General features: G+C 48.6%; 1 protein-coding gene across 1 annotated transcript in view; it reads left to right on the top strand.

Moving 5' to 3' along the window:
* The window catches only part of WNT11 (Wnt family member 11), a 63,563-nt gene extending 43,494 nt beyond the window's left edge, over positions 1 to 20,069 (top strand). The window contains exons 5-7 of the mRNA XM_081002316.1: positions 2 to 279; positions 2,790 to 3,082; positions 18,675 to 20,069. Of these exons, the coding sequence (XP_080858442.1) occupies positions 2 to 279; positions 2,790 to 3,082; positions 18,675 to 18,849 (746 nt within the window). The 3' untranslated portion in view covers positions 18,850 to 20,069. The remainder of the gene's footprint in view (position 1; positions 280 to 2,789; positions 3,083 to 18,674) is intronic.
* Positions 20,070 to 20,554: the final 485 nt, after the last annotated feature.

Raw genomic sequence — 20,554 nt, 5'->3', positions numbered from 1 at the left:
GGCACGAGGGAGTCGGCCTTTGTGTACGCCCTCTCCGCCGCAGCCATCAGCCACACCATCGCCAGAGCCTGCACCACCGGGGACCTCCCTGGCTGCTCCTGTGGTCCCATCCCAGGTGAGACACCTGGACCTGGGTATCGCTGGGGAGGATGTGCTGACAACCTCAACTATGGTCTTGTCATGGGGTCCAAATTTTCAGATGCTCCCATGAAGATGAAAAAATCAGGATCACAAGCCAATAAGCTGATGCATCTGCACAACAGTGAAGTAGGGAGACAGGTAACCAATTCCGAAAAGAGATGTTCTCATTATGCAATTGCCGTCCGGGGTTAACAAAAGGGTTGGAAGCCAGTACGGATTCAACCAGCAATTGGGCTGAACCTGTGTACAAAGGGAGAGCTTTCGGCTGGGCCATCAACCTGCCGAGAAGCGAATGGAGGTGGACTCCTCAGCTGGCAGACTGTGGGCACCATTGAGGGAAACTGGGCAGGAGAGCTATTGCACCAGTATGTTTTCTCCTGCGGTCACTCGTGGCAGAGTTCCTGGAGGGAGATATTGGCCTGCTCTCTGGCTTCCACCAAGAAGGCCCTCTCCCCAAATCCTTCCCCTGCACGCCTGTGGTTGAGCACAGGCACCAGGTTCAGTCCTTGCCATCTTCAGGGTCCCTGTTTGAGACCCTGGAGAGCCAATGCTAGTCAGTTTGATGGTCTCATTGAGTCCCAACCCTTTGGTGTTTCTGGGAGAGTCCATCCATTCTCTGCTCTGTGCTCATTAATGTTTCAGTTAAAGGTAAAGGTAAAGGTAAAGGGACCCCTGACCATTAGGTCCAGTCGTGACCGACTCTGGGGTTGCAGCGCTCATCTTGCTTTATTGGCCGAGGGAGCCAGCGTACAGCTTCCGGGTCGTGGCCAGCATGACTAAGCTGCTTCTAGTGAACCAGAGCAGCGCACGGAAACGCCATTTACCTTCCCGCCAGAGCGGTACCTATTTATCTATTTGAACTTTGACGTGCTTTTGAACTGCTAGGTTGGCAGGAGCAGGGACTGAGCAACAGGAGCTCACCCCGTTGCGGGGATTCGAACCGCCAACCTTCTGATTGGCAAGTCCTAGGCTCTGTGGTTCAACCCACAGTGCCACCCGCGTCCCTTTTAATGTTTCAGTTATTCCCTTGCATATCCATGTTATGGCTTGCCATTCATTCTTTTTTCCAGTTTCCACTAAGCGTTCTGTTTTGGTCTAGCTCCCACCGCCCTTGCTCAGCAAGCAAAAATGCCTGGCTGAGTTTGCCTACCCTAACCCAAATCAATAGGACTTTGACTCCTGAATGGAGATGTTTAGGCTTGCAGCTTACAATGGAGGCTGCGTAGCGCTTGCTTGCTAAGCTAACTCTCCTTCTGCAACCAGCTGGTGTGGTTGGCTGCTCACTTTCAGAGGCGGCTTCATAGACAAAAACAGATGGAGAAGTGAATCTAAAAGTAGAAGATTTCTGCAAATGAATTCTAAAAGTGCAGAAGCCCATTCAAAACTGCAACCAAAATTTCCAGGGATTTTACCCATTGGTTGAGTGGGACGCTGTGGTCTAAACCACTGAGCCTCTTGGGCTTGCCAATCAGAAGGTTGGCGGTTCGAATCTTGGTGGTGCTCTGTCCCAGCTCCTGCCAACCCAGCAATTCGAAAGCATGCCCGTGCAAGTAGATAAATAGGTACCGCTGTGGCGGGAAGGAAAATGGAATTTCCGGTGCACTCTGGTTTCCATCACGGTGTTCCGTTGCACCAGAAGCGGTTTAGTCATGCTGGCCACATGACCCGGAAAGCTGTCTTTGGACAAACAGAGATGAGCGCCCCAACCCCATAGTTGCCTTTGACTGGATTTAACCGTCCAGGGTTTACCTTTACATTTTACCTGAGTGGGCATGTCAACTCCTTACTGAGGCCATCCTCACTGTGGCATGATATGAAGCAACCTCTTTGGCTAGTAGATTCCAGATGGAGTGACTTTTCATGCCTCTGAATTCCATTTCTGTATATTATTATTATTATTATTATTATAAAAGAAAGAAATAGCTCCAGTTGTAAATGGGTTTGTTTGAGCCACATCCTCCACCACGACTCAGAGATGCGTTTCTGTGTACGCCTTCTCACGAGGAGCAAAAGCAGGGTGAATTGTTTCATGGTGTAACAGAGTAGCATAAGCAAAAATGGTGGGTCCTTGCCCCTGTGAGCTTACAATCTAAATTGTGGCAGTGGGGCAAGATGGCAGAGGGCGGAGCAGGGCAGGGAGGTCAAGTCAAGGGGCAAAGAGAGAGAAACAGGGGCGGAATTGAAATGCTTCCCCAGACCTATGTAAATTACCGTATTTTTCGCCCTATAAGACGCACCAGACCATAAGACGCACCTAGTTTTTGGATGAGGAAAACAAGAAAAAAAATATTCTGAATCCCAGAAGTCAGAACAGCAAGAGGGATCGCTGCGCAGCTAAAGCAGCGATCCCTCTTGCTGTTCTGGCTTCTGGGATAGCTGCACAGCATGCATTCGCTCCATAAGACGCACACACATTTCCCCTTACTTTTTAGGAGGGGAAAAGTGAGTCTTATAGAGCAAAAAATACAGTATATACAAATGAGTTTCATTCACGTGCCCAAGACGCACAGCCTTGATTGTAACACAGTGAGGACACTTACTCCTTTCAGCCTTTCCCTGGGAGGGGCGGCAACAGTTGGGGGATGATGGTGAGCATTTGAGCAAAAGGGAAAAGTCACTTCAAAATCCCTGTGCTGCTCTTTCTACAGGCCCTGAAAGCTTCTCTGGAGATGAAATGCAAATGCCACGGAGTATCTGGGTCCTGTTCGATCAAGACCTGCTGGAGGGGGCTTCAGGAACTGAGAGACATTGCCCTGGATTTAAAAAACAAATACCTTTCAGCTACAAAGGTGGTGCATCGGCCTATGGGCACCCGCAAGCATCTAGTCCCCAAGGATCTTGACATCCGCCCAGTAAAGGAGACAGAGCTGGTTTATTTGCAAAGCTCGCCTGATTTCTGCATGAAGAACGAGAAAGTGGGATCTCACGGGACTCAGGACAGGTAAATGCTCTCCAGGTGGAACCTGTTCTTCATCCTCCTCTCGCTTAGTAGTTCCCTCCAAATCAGCACCACTAAGCCAAAGTCGTTAAAATCTTCTCTCTGCAGTAAATACTCAGGAAACAAGACTTGGCACCAGTGTCCAGAAAACCCTGCAGGCCAGTGGTTGATTCAAGGGTCTGTGTTTTGCAAATCCATTGGGCTTCAGAGCAGGGACTCAGTGGAGTCTGACTCATTCAGCAATGTATTCCTAAAAGGCCCAGGAGTAGAGCACATCCTGAGAATCTACAGTTTGCAGGTGGCATCCAGTCCCCAAGTGTTTCTTAAAAAAAAGTTTTAGTCTTCTTAAAATAACAATAATAACATGTTTTCTGCTTGTTCTTCACCCATGGGGTTCTTTGGGGTATGCTTGGGTGTCCAAAACAGCTATAGTCCCCCAAACAGGGAACCTCTTCTTTCCTCTAGAAAGGACCCTTTCTTCCGTTGTGCCTTTGGAAGAAAGTCTTGGAACTCAGGGAAGGAGGGCTCCTTTCTGTTTGCCAAGACTTTCATGCAATGGCTTTTAAAAGTATGAAGAGGCCTTCCCTTCTCCTGCTTTCCCCATCCAATTGCAGCACTGTGGTGGGGAGAACCCCCTCTCACTTCTCTGCTGATTGGCAGAAGTGTGGGGGATCTGAACGGATGTGAGTGAGCGTGGGCACCTGCCTGTCCAAACGTGTGGGCATTGAGTGTCTGGTCTGTATGTGCATCCAGAAGAGTCCTGCTGGATCAGTCCAAAGTTGTGCGCCGGGTACACGCAGGTTTCAGCACATGCCGCCCAGTAGTTTCAGCACCACGGATAGTTCCCCGTGAGCCACGTTGCTCTGACCAAGGCTGGAGGTCAGCTGAGGCCCTTATGAGACCCTTCGTCCTAAGCTCCATCCAATTACCCGAAATATTAGGGCTCTTAAGAACAAACCTTCTGGCCTACACGCAGTCACTTCTTCGACTTACTGTGGTCTCCCACTTGCCATGCTGCCTGAGCTATTGGTCAGGTGTGGAACAGGTAACACAGGCTCTGTTTCCTCCTCCTCTGAGCTCAAGGCCATGATACCTGAGATCCTAGGAGCCACTGCCAGTCAGAGTAGACCATGCTTGGCTAGTTGAATATAGTATGACATTGTGTAAGGTGGTTTCCTGTTTTCCCATGCTGAATCAGGCTCTGTGGCCGAGACCGAGGCCACGCCTTACAGTTTAAAGCACTGCTATACCACTTTTACAGTCATGGCTTCCCCCAAAGAATCCTGGGAACTGTAGATAGACAGACTTATGCTGCACTAGACAGGCCAAGGATCTGACTCTATCTAAGGCAGTTTCCACCATCTCCATGTTACTGCCCTCATTCCTCAGCTGTACAGTCTTGTCTTGGTATCCTCTTTTCCATCTGGAAGATCCATTGCCAGACAAATGACCTGTGGCCGTGGCAAAACAAAAGGGCTTGTGTTTGGGGATTGGAGAACCCAAAAGTCGGCCCTCCAACTGGCCTGGAGATGACCCAACACCGCTGACATCCAAAGTGCTTTGGATTTGTACAGGGAGGTTATCCAAGATCCCTCGGCACACGTTTATTTGTTTTTAAAGCCGTATCCTGGTTGAATTCCCACTCAAAGCATTGAATTTCTGCCTTTCAGAATTGTCCAGTTGGACACAACCACATTTTTAATAATCGTGTGCTTTCCCCCCTTCCTTCCCTCCTCGTTCTTGCTGTCTTGAGTTGCTGCCTTCAGTCAGCCAGGCAATATTGCTGTGCTCAGTTAAACAGTGGCTGCTCTTTGCTCTGAAAATCTTTGCTCAACATATTCCTTTAATTTTTGGGGAGTTACTGTTCTGTTGAGGATGATGATGATTTATTTGTACCCCGTCCATCCGGCTGGGTTTCCCCAGCCACTCTGGGAGGCTCCCAACAGAATATTAAAAACACGATAAACCATCGAACATTGGAAACTTCCCTAAACAGATCTGCCTTCAGATGTCTTCTAAAAGTCAGATAGTTGTTTATTTCCTTGACATCTGATGGGAGGGAGGGCGCCACCACCAAGAAGGCCCTCTGCCTGGTTTCCTGCAACCTCACTTCTCGCAGTGAAGGAACTGCCAGAAGGCCCTCGGAGCTGGACCTCAGTGTCCAGGCAGAACGATGGGGGTGGAGAAGCTCCTTCAGGTCTACTGGGCCGAGGCCATTTAGGGCTTCCAAGGTCAGCACCAACACTTTGAACTGTGCTTGGAAACGTACTGGGAGCCAATGTTGGTGTTTCAGGACCGGTGTTATGTGGTCTCGGCGGCCGCTCCCAGTCACCAGTCTAGCTGCCACATTCTGGATTAGTTGCAGTTTCTGGGTCCCCTTCAAAGGTAGCCCCACGTAGAGCGCATTGCAGTAGTCCAGGCAGGAGATAACTAGAGCATGCACCACTCTGGCAGACAGTCCGCGGGCAGGTAGGGTCTCATCCTGCGTGCCAGGTGGAGTTGGTAGACAGCTGCCCGGGATACAGAATTGACCTGCACCTCCATGGACAGCTGTGAGTCCAAAATGACTCCCAGGCTGTGCACCTAGTCCTTCAGGGGCACAGTTACCCCATTCAGGACCAGGGAGTCCTCCACACCAGCCCGCCCCCTGTCCCCCAAAAACAGTACTTCTGTCTTGTCAGGATTCAACCTCAATCCATTAGCCGCCATCAGTCTGCGGGCAGGTAGGGTCCCAGCCTGCGTACCAGGTGATGACCTATGCCCAACTCTAGTCCTGACAAACTGGGGATGTAGCTCAGTGCGAGAGCATCTGCGCTGCATGCAGAAGATCCCCGGATCAATCTCCACTGGCACCTCCAGGCTTGGAATGTCCCCAGTCTGAAACCCCGGAGAGCCTCTGCCAGTCAGTGTAGGCAAGCCTGAGCTCAATGGACCAAAAGTCTCACTCCATTTAAGGCAGTTTCCTATGGTCTTATAAGGGAGCAGAGACTTTTCATGCAGGAGCCAAAGGCGTTATGGAATCTCTGTGTGTGGGGGTGTGTGAAAATATATAAAATATAGTTCACACTTCCCACACATAAAGAAGTGTAATGTTCATATGGACCTCTTCCAAATAGCTTTATAAGGCCCCAGGGGCATCTATAATATTATGCGCTGTTTGAGCTTCCACGTTTGGAAGATCCCACCGCTGCTGCCTTTTAAAACCGATCCGTTGGGCCGAAAGCGCTTTCTCAGAAGGTGTGCATCCTTCTGGCTGCCCACCGGCCTCCCCAGCAATAATGCGTCCCCATTTCATCCATTCACACTCGCTTGCTCTGTACTGGCAGAGGAAGAAGAAAAGACACTTTCCCTTTCAAGTTGGAGCAGGGATCAGCAAACCAGAGGTGTCGGAAAGGCGATGTCGCCAGGACAAGCCTCTCTTTCCCCCTCCTTCCTGCTTCCCCCTCCTCTGAGAACATTAGTGGATTAACTGGTGCTATTAATGGATTTATGTACTCAAGAGTGGACTTCAGGCAGTGCTGCTATGAATTGGATTCTCTTAGGTGTATCTGGGCTGTGGGTTGCGCAACAAAAGTCTATCAATGCCTATTAGTTGTGGTCCAATGGAACCTCCAGGGTCAGGGGTAGTCTACCACCATATCAACTGCTGGAGGAGGATGCTACCTGCAGCCTCCTTTCCCTGTCCCTGGATTCCCAAGCATGTTGCTCCATCTCAGAGAAAAGGATCCAGGGGGGAGTGACTGCCTGGGAGAAGCAGTGAGTGTGGAAAGGGTTAAGCCAGCGAGGCGGGTAGCACTGTGGTCTCAACCACTGAGCCTCTTGGGCTTGCCGATCAGAAGGTCGGCGGTTCAAATCCCTGCGATGGAGTGAGCTCCCGTTGCTCTGTCCCTGCTCCTGCCAACCTAGCAGTTCGAAAGCACGCCAGTGCAAGTAGATAAATAGGTACCGCTGTGGCAGGAAGGTAAACGGCATTTCCGTGCACTCTGGTTTCCATCACGGTGTCCCATTGCACCAGAAGCGGTTTATTCCTGCTGGCCACATAACCCGGAAAGCTGCCTGTGAACAAACGCTGGCTCCCTCGGCCTGAAAGCGAGATGAGCGCTGCAACCCCATAGTTGCCTTTGACTGGACTTAACCATGCAGGGGTCCTTTACCTTTTACCCTTTTTACCTAAGCCAGGGGTGAGGAACTTTTCTTAACGTGAGAGCCGCATTGCCTTCTGGGAGCCATGTGCCAGTGGCAAAAGTGGGCGGAGCCGTGAATGTAAATTTTACCTCTGTACAATAAGATTGATGTCTCTGCCCTCCAGCCAGATAAGCAGACAGCGTTCAACAAACCGGGCAAACATACTTAGGGAGGAGTCAAAGAAGAGGCATGAGAAGGTGTGGCTTGGGGAGAGTCTTGAGGGCCAGACAGAGAGATTGAAGGGCCGCATTGAGCCTGAGTTTCCCCATCTCTGTCCTAATGATAGGGAAGCGCTGCCATATTTAATGGAATTTGGAGCTGTGAGTCCAGCACTATGCGTGCAATGTTTTCTGACTAAAATTGTCCACAATTCCTGCTTGTATGAAACCTACAAGTACAAAAGCAGAGCAGCACACAAGAAGCTCATAAACTGCCCCCCCAGTTCACACATTAGCTGCCACGCATTCAGAAGCCTCTGGGTGACTGTAGTGGCGTCAGAATGGGAGTTACAGGCATCCACACAGAGCCCCCTCACTTGCTCATTCAAACCAGCAGATCAATTCCTTTAGGTAAAAGGTAAAGGTAAAGGGGCCCCTGACATTTAGGTCCAGTCACGGATGACTCTGGGGTTGCGGTGCTCATCTCGCTTTACTGGCCGAGGGAGCCGGCGTACAGCTTCCGGGTCATGTGGCCAGCATGACTAAGCCGCTTCTGGCGAACCAGAGCAGCGCACGGAAACGCCGTTTACCTTCCCGCCGGAGTGGTACCTATTTATCTACTTGCACTTTGACATGCTTTTGAACTGCTAGGTTGGCAGGAGCTGGGACAGAGCAACGGGAGCTCACCCTGTGGCGGGGATTCAAACTGTTGACCTTCTGATTGGCAAGCCCTAGGCTTGGTGGTTTAGACCACAGAGCCAAACACTGAAAACAGGAGTTGTGACACTGAAAAGGTGGACCACCTGTAGCTCTAAATTCTGACAGCTGTTTCGACAGTCACCTGGAGGCGGCGTCTTCTTCTTCTTCTTCTTCTTCTTCTTCTTCTTCTTCTTCTTCTCCTCACTCAAAGCAAGTAAGATTGTCTTCCATGAACATGGTTTTAACTATGAGACCATAAGTGACTGTGGAGGCCAATTCTGGATCCACACATCCTTCCACAGTGTTGATGTTGGTTTCTGGGCGGGAGTTGATCACGATGTGGATTCGCCAAGCATGCCTTCCTCTTGGCACGTTTCTCCCTTGTGTCCTGAGTTCAAGTGTCTTCATGACACCTTTGGTAAAGGCTGTTCTCCAACTGGAGCACTTGCAGGCCAGTGTTTCCCAGTTGTCAGTGTTTATACTACATTTTTTAGATTTGCCTTGAGACAGTCTTTAAACCTTTTTTGTTGACCACCAGCATTACGCTTTCAAATTTTAAGTTTGGAATAGAGTAGTTGCTTTGGAAGACGATCATCAGGCATCCGCACAACATGGCCAGTCCAACGAAGTTGATGTTGAAGAATCATTGCTTCAACACGGGTGATCTTTGCTTTTTCCAGTACACTGGCATTAGTTCACCTGTCTTCCAATTTGAAAACTTCTCTGAATTTCTGTATGACTTCCCCTTTTATAACCAGGAAACCCCTGGAGGTTGGAAGTTGATTGCCCAAACTGAGATCTCTACATAACACATATCCAAGAGAATAGTTGCTGTAGCTTAGCGATGTAAGATCTGCTTTGTACACAGGAGGTGCTCAGTTCAGTCCTCAGATGGGGCTTGGGGTGTCCCCTGCCTGAAATCCTGGAAAGCTGCTGCCAGCCTGTGTAGCCAATACTGAGTCAAATGGACCAATGGTTTGACTCAGTTTAAGGCAGCTATCTGTGCAGAACAAGGCAACCCACTGCTTGCATGCATCTAGTTAAATGCTTTGTAATATTGCAGGTAGCCGGTAGTAGTTGATTCCATCATTACTTCTGTCCCTTTATTAAAAGCCCCTTTAGAAAAGAAACAAAAATGTATGGAGGCATAAAAGATAACTTTGTTTTCTCCAGAACCATGTTATGAGTTCCATATCTGGGATGGACTTTCCAGGAATGCATAATGCAGACCTTATTGTCTGGAGCAGCTCAGATGCTTAACATGCTCAGAAAGAGCTGATAAGCTATCTGTCCAATGCTTTTACTAGCAGATTTAAGCTTCCCTCACTCACTCATGGAAATAGGAACCCACATCTTCAATCTCTGGTGTGCTCGGCTGTTTGCGGTTTGCAGAATTGGTGGCTTTGTACTTCTGGAAGCGATGCTTAACAAATAAGCGCCTGTGGTCTGTCCCGTATAGAAGTGTAGGGCTTCCAGACTACAGTGGTGCCTCGCAAGACGAAATTAATCCGTTCCGCGAGAGTCTTCGTCTAGCGGTTTTTTCGTCTTGCGAAGCAACCCTATTAGCGGCTTAACGGATTAGCGCTATTAGCGGTTTAGCGGCTATTAAAGGCTTAAAGGCTTAGCGGATTAGCTGCTAAAAGGCTATTAAAGGCTATTAAAGGCTTAGCAGATTAGATAAAGGGGGGGGGAAAGCGAAAAAAAAATCTCAAGACTTGCAAGACATTTTCGTCTTGCGAAGCAAGCCCATAGGGAAATTCGTCCTGCGAAGCAACTCAAAAACGGAAAACCCTTTCGTCTAGCGGGTTTTCCGTCTTGCGAGGCATTCGTCTTGCGGGGCACCACTGTATTGCTGTTTTCGGGTGGGATTACAGCACATCTGGGTAAATTGCCCTGTTGTATTTTATAGGGTGGTCTTGTGCAACAAACCTGCTCCCCCCAAAAAAAATAAAGTGCGCTGGAAAGGCATTGGGGAGTGTGGGATCACACTTATTTTGATGCAACATCATCTAGTGTCCCTGCAAGCACATCAGAACAGATAGGCATCATTATCTAAACTCCCTGCCCAGGGCTGGATTAAGGCCTTGAGAGGCCCCAAGCGGTGCAAAGATTCTGGTGCCCTCCATGTAATTCGTAATAAATTTATGAAGCATTACTAAAAACAGGGGAAGAGTGCGTAGTGAAGCCTCAGGAAGTCCAACAAACTCTCTGCCTTACTTCACAGAATCATAGAGTTGGAAGAGACCACAAGGGCCATGGAGTCCAACCCCCTGCCAAGCAGGAAACAATACTTTAATTTCATAGAATCATAGGAATTGTTTAGATGGAAGGTCCCCTGAGCATTGCCAGATTTACGTATAAGCTAAACATGCCATAGCTTAGGGCCCCACTCTCTTGGGCCCCCCCAAAAAAATTTAAAGGGGAAAAAACTGGATGTACATTTCCAAAATATAAGATAAAAAACAAATAAAATAAAATCTACATACAGCAAAGCCACTCCCGACATAAGGAGGGGGGGTTGCGGGCTCAAGCCCCCACCTACATTCTCGCAGCCCCGCGGGACTCAGGGATTTCCCAGGGTCATTATTATTCATCACCCACAGCAGCCAGCCAATCGGCTGGCAGTAGGGGTGGGCTTACTGGGGGGCACTTAAGGTCGGGGCAGCCCTGGCCCACCCAGAGTGGCTGGGGAAACTCAGCCAGATGGGTGGGGTATAAATGTTGTTGTTTAGTCGTTTAGTCGTGTCCGACTCTTTGTGACTCCCTGGACCAGAGCACGCCAGGCACTTCTGTCTTCCACTGCCTCCCGCAGTTTGGTCAGACTCATGTTTGTAGCTTTGAGAACACTGTCCCACCATCTCATCCTCCGCCGTCCCCTTCTCCTTGTGCCCTCCATCTTTCCCAACATCAGGGTCTTTTCCAGGGAGTCTTCTCTTCTCATGAGGTGGCCAAAGTCTTGGAGCCTCAGCTTCAGGATCTGTCCTTCCAGTGAGCACTCAGGGCTGATTTCCTTCAGAATGGATCGGTTTGATCTTCTTGCAGTCCATGGGACTCTCAAGAGTCTCCTCCAGCACCATAATTCAAAAGCATCAATTCTTCAGCGATCAGCCTTCTTTATGTTCCAGCTCTCACCATATAGCATATATTCAACACAAAAAACAGCGACCATTTGTTGTTGACAAAGGACAGCTGGACATATAAAGGGCTCCATTACCTTCAGTAGCTTAGGGCCTCATCAAACCTAAATCCGGGCCTGCCCACGAGAGTCATCTAGTCCCCTGCGATGCAGGAATATGTAGGTGGTCTGCAGGGGGATAAAATCCACGACCAGGAAGTTATCAGCACCACGCTCTAATCAGCTGAGCTAACTTGTGGGTTTTTAACCAGCCAGGCGCCAACTGCGTGTGGCTGAAACTACATGAGCTGAACATGCACCAGATGTGATCATGCTGTAAAAAAAAGCTAAAGGGACCCCTGACCATTAGGTCCAGTCACGGACGACTCTGGGGTTGCGCTCTCATCTGGCTCATCACGCTTTACTGGCCGAGGGAGCCAGCGTACAGCTTCCGGATCATGTGGCCAGCATGACTAAGCCGCTTCTGGCAAACCAGAGCAGCGCATGGAAACACTGTTTACCTTCCCGCTGGAGTGGTATCTATTTATCTACTTGCACTTTGATGTGCTTTTGAACTGCTAGGTTGGCAGGAGCAGGGACCGAAAAACAGGAGCTCACCCCGTCGTGGGGATTCAAACCGCCAACCTTCTGGTCGGCAAGTCCCAGGCTCTGTGGTTTAACCCACAGCGCCACCCGCGTCCCTGTGATTATGCTGTAATAAATAGCAAATAAATAACCCACCTTACGTACTGCAAGTTCTAAGGTCAGTCCCTTGCACCTGTGTTTCAAAGGAGAGTTGTTGGCAAGGCTATCTGAAACAACTCTCTGACTTGGGACCTTCATGTGATTTAGAAACCCAAGATCTCTGCTGAATCCATTGTTTCCATCAATGGTCTTGTAAAGGGGAACTGGAAAGAAGGAGGAACTTGAGGGTGGGAGAAGATGAACGTGTGGAAAAAGAAGCAGAGGCGAAGGTGGGAAACTTCTCTCGCATCCCGTCAATTGTGTTTTGATCACTTAACAGGATGATGGGGATAATTAGGGAGAATGTTCCATTGTCTATGACTTTATGCGTAGAGTTGCATCATGCGCCGCAGGGAACAATTTCACGCCAGCAGGTGGATGCATTGGTTAACTGAAGAGGATGTGTCCATTTTGACCTAATGATCATTCCCCAATTAGCATCCTTCCCCTACGGGTGAATTCCTGGGGGGAATCAAATGACTAAAACAGGTCTATGTAAAACGCTCACCCCACCCACCCAAATGAGGGCACGGTGGTGCTTAGAAAGCTTTAAGTGGGAATCTGGGACTCGTTCTTAGTTATCCTGGGGCCATGTTGGAAAAAGAAAGCCTGTTTTCATTTATGCTCTTTCTTTCCTTCCTCTTTTTCAACAACAACAAAAATGTTGAAACTGGAAGCGGTCCTGAACCAAAGTCCTGAAATCTAAACACACCCAAGCTTTAGGGAGCATTCGTAGCTTGAATCTGGAGTTGGCGTTCCTGCTAATGTGCCCTGCCCTCTTGGATTCTCCCAGAACCCTCCCAGATTCCGCAAACGGCCAAATTGCACAAGGCCTAGATGGGAACCAATAGTTTTAAACTGCACAGAATTGGTGCGCGATTCTACATCTTGAGAATTACGTTTCCGATGGGCCAGCACTATTGCGTAGATAGATCTCCCCTCATGCTTATCTCTGCCGTGGTTTTGCTAAGCAAAAGAAATACAACCTGGAGAGGAAGATAAATCTTGACAGGAACTGGTTTGCGAAACAGCTCCGCCGATTTATGAGCGTCAGTAAGAAGCATGTGCTGAACCGGGGAGAAAAGATGGTTTCTATTCAGCTTTGGGGATGGAACTTCCTTGTAAGGAAAACCCTGTTTAACCTTATCTTTTAAATGAGGCCCTTTGAGTTTCCTAACACCAGCCTCCCACCTTCTTCCTAAAACACCAACAGTTTTGAAATAAGCGGTAAATGATACCAGACTAGGATGCAGTTAATGGAAAGGGAATAGGGGAAAGAGTAAAAGACAAAGCAGGAATATCTCTGCCTTTCACTGGAAAGGGTGAAACAACTTAGGTTTCCAAAAAATAAATAAATCAGTTGATTCAATTCTCTATGAAATGAGCAATTATACTTGGAAAGTGAAATGGCTCTCTTTCCCCCATCCCTTTTAGATTAGTGAGCTCTGGTTTGGTTTGTTGAACAGCTATGAGGAAGCGCCAAAGCCAGGGATGTAAGGAGGTAGTGATTTTCATATTGCCCTATGTTCATTGCAATCTGCACTTTCTGTTCTGCTACAGTTTTGCCTCCACTAAAACCTGTTTCATTCATCTCCCTATCTGCTACGGGCCGTGCATTTTAACAGAAGGCAAACTGTAGAAACATTAATTGGTTGTGTGATATTGGCAGACTAATAATAATAAATTTTTATTTATACGCCGTCCTTCCCAATTCAGAAAACCAGGCTCAGGGCAGCTAACAACAAATTTAAAACACTTAGCTGATGCAACAAAAAACAGCATAAAATACAGTATAAAATGGGAATAACAATAAATTCAAAAATCAATTTAGGGGGGAAATCCATCCAATAAACATTAGATGATCACCAGGGCTAGCTGGCTAATTTAGTCCTATTTGGGCCAGCGAGGAGACCAGGGGAGAATTAGCTGTGGGATCCCAGAGCAGGTAATCTAAAAAAACAGCAGGAATCTCTGGTAGCAGGCGCTTGGGAGTTCTTTTCAAACAGCCATTGGGGTGCCCCTGCCAATCAGAATAAACTACACTGGTGTAAATGGGAAAATAGTTGAATTTAGCACACGGTATTCATCTACGCTCCTTTGTTCTTTGGCATGATCTGATCTTTGCTGCCTGGATAAGTCGAAGACAAGAAGGGAAAGGAGGAGTAAACATGTTCTGAACAAAGCAGAAGCGTTTGCAGGGTGGTGAAGGGAGAGATGGGTTCTTATCTGGAATACAGATATCAGAAGAGTCCATCTGCCGGCCAGGCTAAAGATCCACCATGCTGTTTTCCACTGCAGAAGAGATGTCTCTTCTGGGAAGCCCATCAGTGCAGGGCATGAGGGCAATGGCAGAAAGAGTGTGGTGTGTTGTTGTTGTTTAGTCGTTTAGTCGTGTCCGACTCTTCGTGACCCCATGGACCAGAGCACGCCAGGCACTCCTGTCTTCCACTGCCTCCCACAGTTAGGTCAAACTCATGCTGGTAGCTTTGAGAACACTATCCAACCATCTCGTCCTCTGTCATCCCCTTCTCCTTGTGCCCTCCATCTTTCCCAACATCAGGGTCTTTTCCAGGGAGTCTTCTCTTCTCATGAGGTGGCCAAAGTCTTGGAGCCTCAGCTTCAGGATCTGTCCTTCTAGTGAGCACTCAGGGCTGATTTCCTTCAGAATGGATCGGTTTGATCTTCTTGCAGTCCATGGGACTCTCAAGTGTCTCCTCCAGCACCATAATTCAAAAGCATCAGTTCTTCGGCGATCAGCCTTCTTTATGGTCCAGCTCTCACTTCCATACATCACTAGTGGGAAAACCAGAGCTTTAACTATACGGACCTTTGTCGGCAAGGTGATGTCTCTGCTTTTTAAGATGCTGTGTGTTTTAACATCTGCAAAGGAAGCAGATTCAGGGCTGTGCTCCTAGTCTAAACATGAGAAGAACAGAAGATGAGCCTGTTGGATCAGGCCAATGGTCCATCTAGTCTAGCATCCTGTTGGCCAACCTGATGCCTTCAAGTAGGACCTGAGCTCAAGAACGCTTATGTTCCTGAACAACTGGTATTCAGAGGCTTAGGGCCTCTAGCAGTGGAAGATAGTCGTGATGACCTCCATGAATTTGTCTAATCCTCTCACACCTTTCACCCCACACTTTTCTCCTACAAATCACACCTTTCCCTGCTGATGATTTTCTGGCAATCCAGGGGGTTTACAGTCACGAAAGTTCCTCCCGAACCCTCCAGCTCCCCCCGCGTGCCTGTTTTCAGCCTGTGAACCTTTGCTCCAAATATTTGTCTTCTCGGCTAATTTGTGTAGGAGGGATTGCGCTGAGGTTTGCTGCCGGCGGCCATCCTGGCTCGCAGGGGTGTCTTTCGAGTGACGCCTTCGGTCCAGCACTAGACAAACATGCAGCATGTGGCTGCAAATTGTGGGTTTTTGGCTCCCGGGGGGACGTTCTGCAACGAAGGAGCCGCGCCGAGCCTTCCAGAGATCTGTAAATATTTGCACGCATCTCTTCTCTCCCCCTTAGCCCACCCCACACCCCTGGAAAAAAAAGAAGTGGGTGATGAGAACGGCCGGCTTAAGAGAGCCAGGAAAGGGGAGGGAGAGTTAAACCTGGATAGGAACTCAAATCTGAAATAACAAACAGGAGGCCAGGCTGAGTCAGAAATAAATAAAAGGACAGGCCGAGAACGAGATCTCAGCACTTCATTAATCCCATAACTTCTCATAAGCATTACCTCATGAGGAATTTCATATAAATCTCTTCGGATTCATTTCCATCCATTAACCGATGGTCCACGGCGTAGGGTCCAGCAGTCCTCAGCTCATCCACCACCTCGGTTTCCCTCCCCTGCTTCTCGCCAACCAGATCTCATGTTGAATTACGGCCGCGTCCAAAGCGACGGAGCACGCCAGGCTGTTTTGGAAGCAATGTTGAAGCCGTTTGTAAAGAGACAGAAAAAAATCACGGCTTTTCCACATCCATTGGACCTTGTGTTTATTGGCAGTTGGCACCGGGCAGCTGCAACCAGAAACTGAGCCCAGAATGGCGCTGCTGTGAAGTTTGGATCACGGTTAAGAGGGGGCGATGCATGGCCTTGTGTGGTATTGGGGGGGGGGTTGCTGGAGGAATGAGATTTAGGGCTTGCCAAAAAATTCTTTGCTTCGGCCTAGTATACCTGAAGGAGCGTCGCCACCCCCATCGTTCTGCCCGGACACTGAGGTCCAGCGCCGAGGGCCTTCTGGCAGTTCCCTATCTGCGAGAAATGAGGTTACAGGGAACCAGGCAGAGGGTCTTCTTGGTGGTGGCACCCGCCCTGTGGAACGCCCTCCCGTCAGATGTCAAGGAAATACAGTGGTACCTCGGGTTACAGACGCTTCAGGTTACAGACTCCGCTAACCCAGAAATAGTACCTCGGGTTAAGAACTTTGCTTCAGGATGAGAACAGAAATCGCACGGCGGCAGCGGGAGGCCCCATTAGCTAAAGTGGTACCTCAGGTTAAGAACAGTTTCAGGTTAAGAACGGACCTCCAGAACGAATTAAGTTCTTAACCCGAGGTACCACTGTATCTGACTTTTAGAAGACATCTGAAGGGAACCCTGTTTAGGGAACTTTTTAATGTTTGAAGTTTTATTCTGTTTCTAATGTTCTGTTGAAAGCTGCCCAGAGTGGCTGGAGAAAACCAGCCAGATGGGCGGGGTAGAAATAATAAATTATTATTATTATTTATGGGAGGGCCATAGCCCAGTGGTTTGAGCATCTGGTTTGCACGTATAAGGTCCATGTTCAATCCTTGGTATCTCAGGCTAGAAGGGTCAAGCAGAAGGCAATAAAAGCGCCTCTTTTGTCCCTGAGACCCTGAAGAACTGCCAGTGAGACTAGACCAGGAGTAGCCGATACCCAGTTTTTGTAGAGAATTCTGATTCTGTTCACATTTAAAGGACAATCTAAGACCACGTTATCATCACCAAATGTTTCATGGTGGTTCCTGAGGTCAGGGAGCAGGTTTTTGTCTATGTTTGAATACAGTTAGGTGCCATTTTGAATCAACATGGCGGGCAGAACCTTTCAGAACTGCGCTGATTTTGGGTTTCTTCGAATCCCCAAGCAACACCAGATATGAGGCTACTGCTGCTTTGCATTAGGGCAAATTGCTTTGCAAACAAAAATTGTGTGTATTAGGAGAAATTCACACAGGAATGCTGATGAATTTGCTGAGGGCTTTTTAAAAAGGGGGGGGAAACTGATTTGGCAGTGTGGAGAACTGAACTTAAGGCCGGCAAAATAAGAAGCTGAGAGCAACGGAAAACTGACAGAATGTGCCCATCACTAACTAAAAACCCCCATCATCCCTGATCCTAGACAATGCTGGCTGGAGCTCATGTGAGTTGTCCCCCAAAACTGGGGTGGGGAATTACATTTCTCACCCCTGGAGTAGACAGCACTGAGCTCAGTAGACAAATAGTCTGATCTGGCATAAAGCACATTCTTATATTCGTGTGGTCACAGCAAAAGGCAACGTTTTGAGGAGGGATTCCCTCCACCCCAATATTTAAAAAAAAGAACAGCACTCCTTTGAGCAGAAAGAAAAACAATTCCCACAGCTGTGTTGCAAGGATTGCCCTGCTGGGATGGCTTCCTTTAATGTGGCAGTTCAAAGGAGGCAAGTGTTTTCACCCCTCTTCACATGTCCCCTGAAAGATTATAGGAACACGGTGCTAACTGACTCCCCCTTCCTTTCAAAGCACCATCCTTGTTCTGGTGACTCCATCAGCAGAGCCTCCAAATGTCCCTATTTTTCAGGGACAGCCTCAGATTTATAGAAGCTGTCCCAGTTTCTGATTTGATCCAGGAATGTCCTGCTTTTCCTTAGGACGTCTCTGTTTTCATTGGAGAAATGTTGGAGGGTATGGATTGCATGTCCCTATTTGGTTGGAGGGTATGGAATAGGATGTTCCTATTTTCATTGGGAAAATGTTGGAGGATATGGAATAGGATGTCCCTATTTTCATCTGAGAAATGTTGGCCGGTATGGAATAGAATGTCCCTATTTCCATCAGAGAAATGTTGGAGGGTATGGAATAGAATGTCCCTATTTTCATTGGAGAAATGTTGGAGGGCATATGGAATAGGACGTCCCTATTTCCATCAGAAAATTTTGGAAAGTGTGCATCAGCCCCTTCCAGTTTGGAGGCGTGAGCACCCACAACAAGAGGGTCCCGATCCAAATTTGGTGCTGTAACCTGTGCGAATGCTGCAATTTCAGCAGATGTGCCTCTGCTTGTGTCCTGTCTCCTCTTCCTGCAATGTCGGGGGGAGACCATGCATTGCGTTTGAGGATAGAAACGTAGGACGTCACTTTCAGCTAAATTGGACTATTGGTCCTTCTTGGAAGAGGCTCTCCGAGGTTCCAGGCAAGGGATATTCCCAGCCCTCTTTGGAGAGATGGTGAGGATTGGACTTGGGCCCTTCGGCATGCGAAACAGATGCTCTACGGCTGAGCTTCAGCCCTTTCCCCGAAAGGGAAAAGTCTTCCCAGGCGGAGATGCTTTTGGCCGCTTCCAACCTGATGATGTATTGGTTCCCTTCCAGCTCCCAGTCCCACAAGGAGCCTGATGGGCTTCGCAGCTGAGTTCCTCAGGCATCCTTCCCCACCCTCCGCCTTTGGCATCCCCAGCTCATGACGTTTTCTGTCTTGCAGGCAATGCAACAAGACCTCCAACGGCAGCGACAGCTGTGACCTTATGTGCTGCGGCCGCGGCTACAACCCCTACATGGACAAAGTGGTGGAGCGCTGCCACTGCAAGTACCACTGGTGCTGCTACGTCACCTGCAAAAAGTGCGAGAGGACTGTCGAGAGATACGTGTGCAAGTGAGACCCCTCCTCGCGCCACTCGGCTCCCCTCTGGGCCCGCAGACTTGAGACATCTGTGCCACATTCCCCACCCTCCTCCCCAGCGCTTTTCGGACAGGAGAAAAGCTTTCCGAACCCTGGACAATGTTTGCCTTGCTTTTATAAACAAGAAACCCACAAGACTGTTGGAAAGCCATCGCAACGCTGGAATGACCAGACATTTCATAAATTGTCACCTTTTGGGAAGGATCTTTCGCAATCCGTGGAGGACGGCGTGGATTAAACTGGCAAACAGGTGTTGGCGCTTGGATCTTCATTGCCAAAACAACTGCAAAGACCAAACTCGGTGCTTATATAGTGGACAACCGGCCTTCTTGTTATTGTTCAATACGTGGCCACTGGGTGCCTTCTGTGTGTGCTGTGAGGCCAGGGGAATGGGAAGCTGGTTGCCAGGAATGGGATAAGAACACATGAAAGTCAATACAGGAGAGCCTTTGTTTCTCTGTTGTAATGTAACATGACATTTGATAGCGGACAAAGGAAATTCTACAGTGTTTTACTGCAGAGACTCTCTCTCTCCCTTTCTCCCCATTGGTTCCCTTTTCACAACATTGTTCTTTTCTTGGATGGGAGCGCCATCAAAGGAGGAAAGATCCCCATAGTATTTTGCCCCCGTTTTACCCATCCTTCTAGGGTTGAGTGACTGTGCCTGGTGTGAGCGATTGCTTTTGACCAGGAAACTTGGGTCTCCAGCTGTTTTTGGATTACAAATCCCATCATCCCTGACCGCTGGTCCTGCTAGCTAGGGATGATGGGAGTTGTAGTCCAAAAACAGCTGGAGACCCAAGTTTGGGAAACCCTGCTTTTGACAAACGGTCACTTTGAGAAGCTGATGATGCAGCGGAAAGGAGCAGGCAAGGATCGAGTCCTGTTCCTCAAAAGTGAGCTCTCGCTGTTGTGAATTTCACCATGTTTCTCTCTTTCTCTTGAGTTCTCTCTTGTGTGCCTTGCTCAGAGGCTCCTGTGCTTGCAGAGCATGTCCAGAAGGAGGCGGTAAGCCATGCTTCTGAATTGGCAGAGGGGAAGGGCACAAACATCAAGAACAACACGGGAGAGACTAGGGGCACCTCCAGGCTGTCTTAGTTTTGTGGGTAGGATTCAGCTGCAGACCAGCAAAGACAGGTTGCACAACTGAAACCAAACTAGCAGTTTTGGGGACTTTTGCTGGAAGGAAAGTGATGGAATCATAGAATCATAGAATCATAGAGTTGGAAGAGACCACAAGGGCCATCGAGTCCAACCCCCTGCCAAGCAGGAAACACCATCAGAGCACTCCTGACATATGGTTGCCAAGCCTCTGCTTAAAGACCTCCAAAGAAGGAGACTCCACCACACTCCTTGGCAGCAAATTCCACTGTCGAACAGCTCTTACTGTCAGGAAGTTCTTCCTAATGTTTAGGTGGAATCTTCTTTCTTGTAGTTTGGATCCATTGCTCTGTGTCCGCTTCTCTGGAGCAGCAGAAAACAACCTTTCTCCCTCCTCTATGTGACATCCTTTTATATCTTTGAACATGGCTATCATATCACCCCTTAACCTCCTCTTCTCCAGGCTAAACATGCCCAGCTCCCTTAGCCGTTCCTCATAAGGCATCGTTTCCAGGCCTTTGCCCATTTTGGTTGGGGAAGAGCTCTTGCTAGTTGCCTAACCTCCCTGCAGGCAAATCAAG

This window comes from Podarcis pityusensis, assembly GCF_964106645.2.
Source record: "Podarcis pityusensis genome assembly, chromosome: 4".
NCBI lineage: Eukaryota > Metazoa > Chordata > Lepidosauria > Squamata > Lacertidae > Podarcis > Podarcis pityusensis.
The sequence above is the reverse complement of the archived record's forward strand: the minus strand, read 5'-3'. Positions and strand labels throughout refer to the sequence as shown.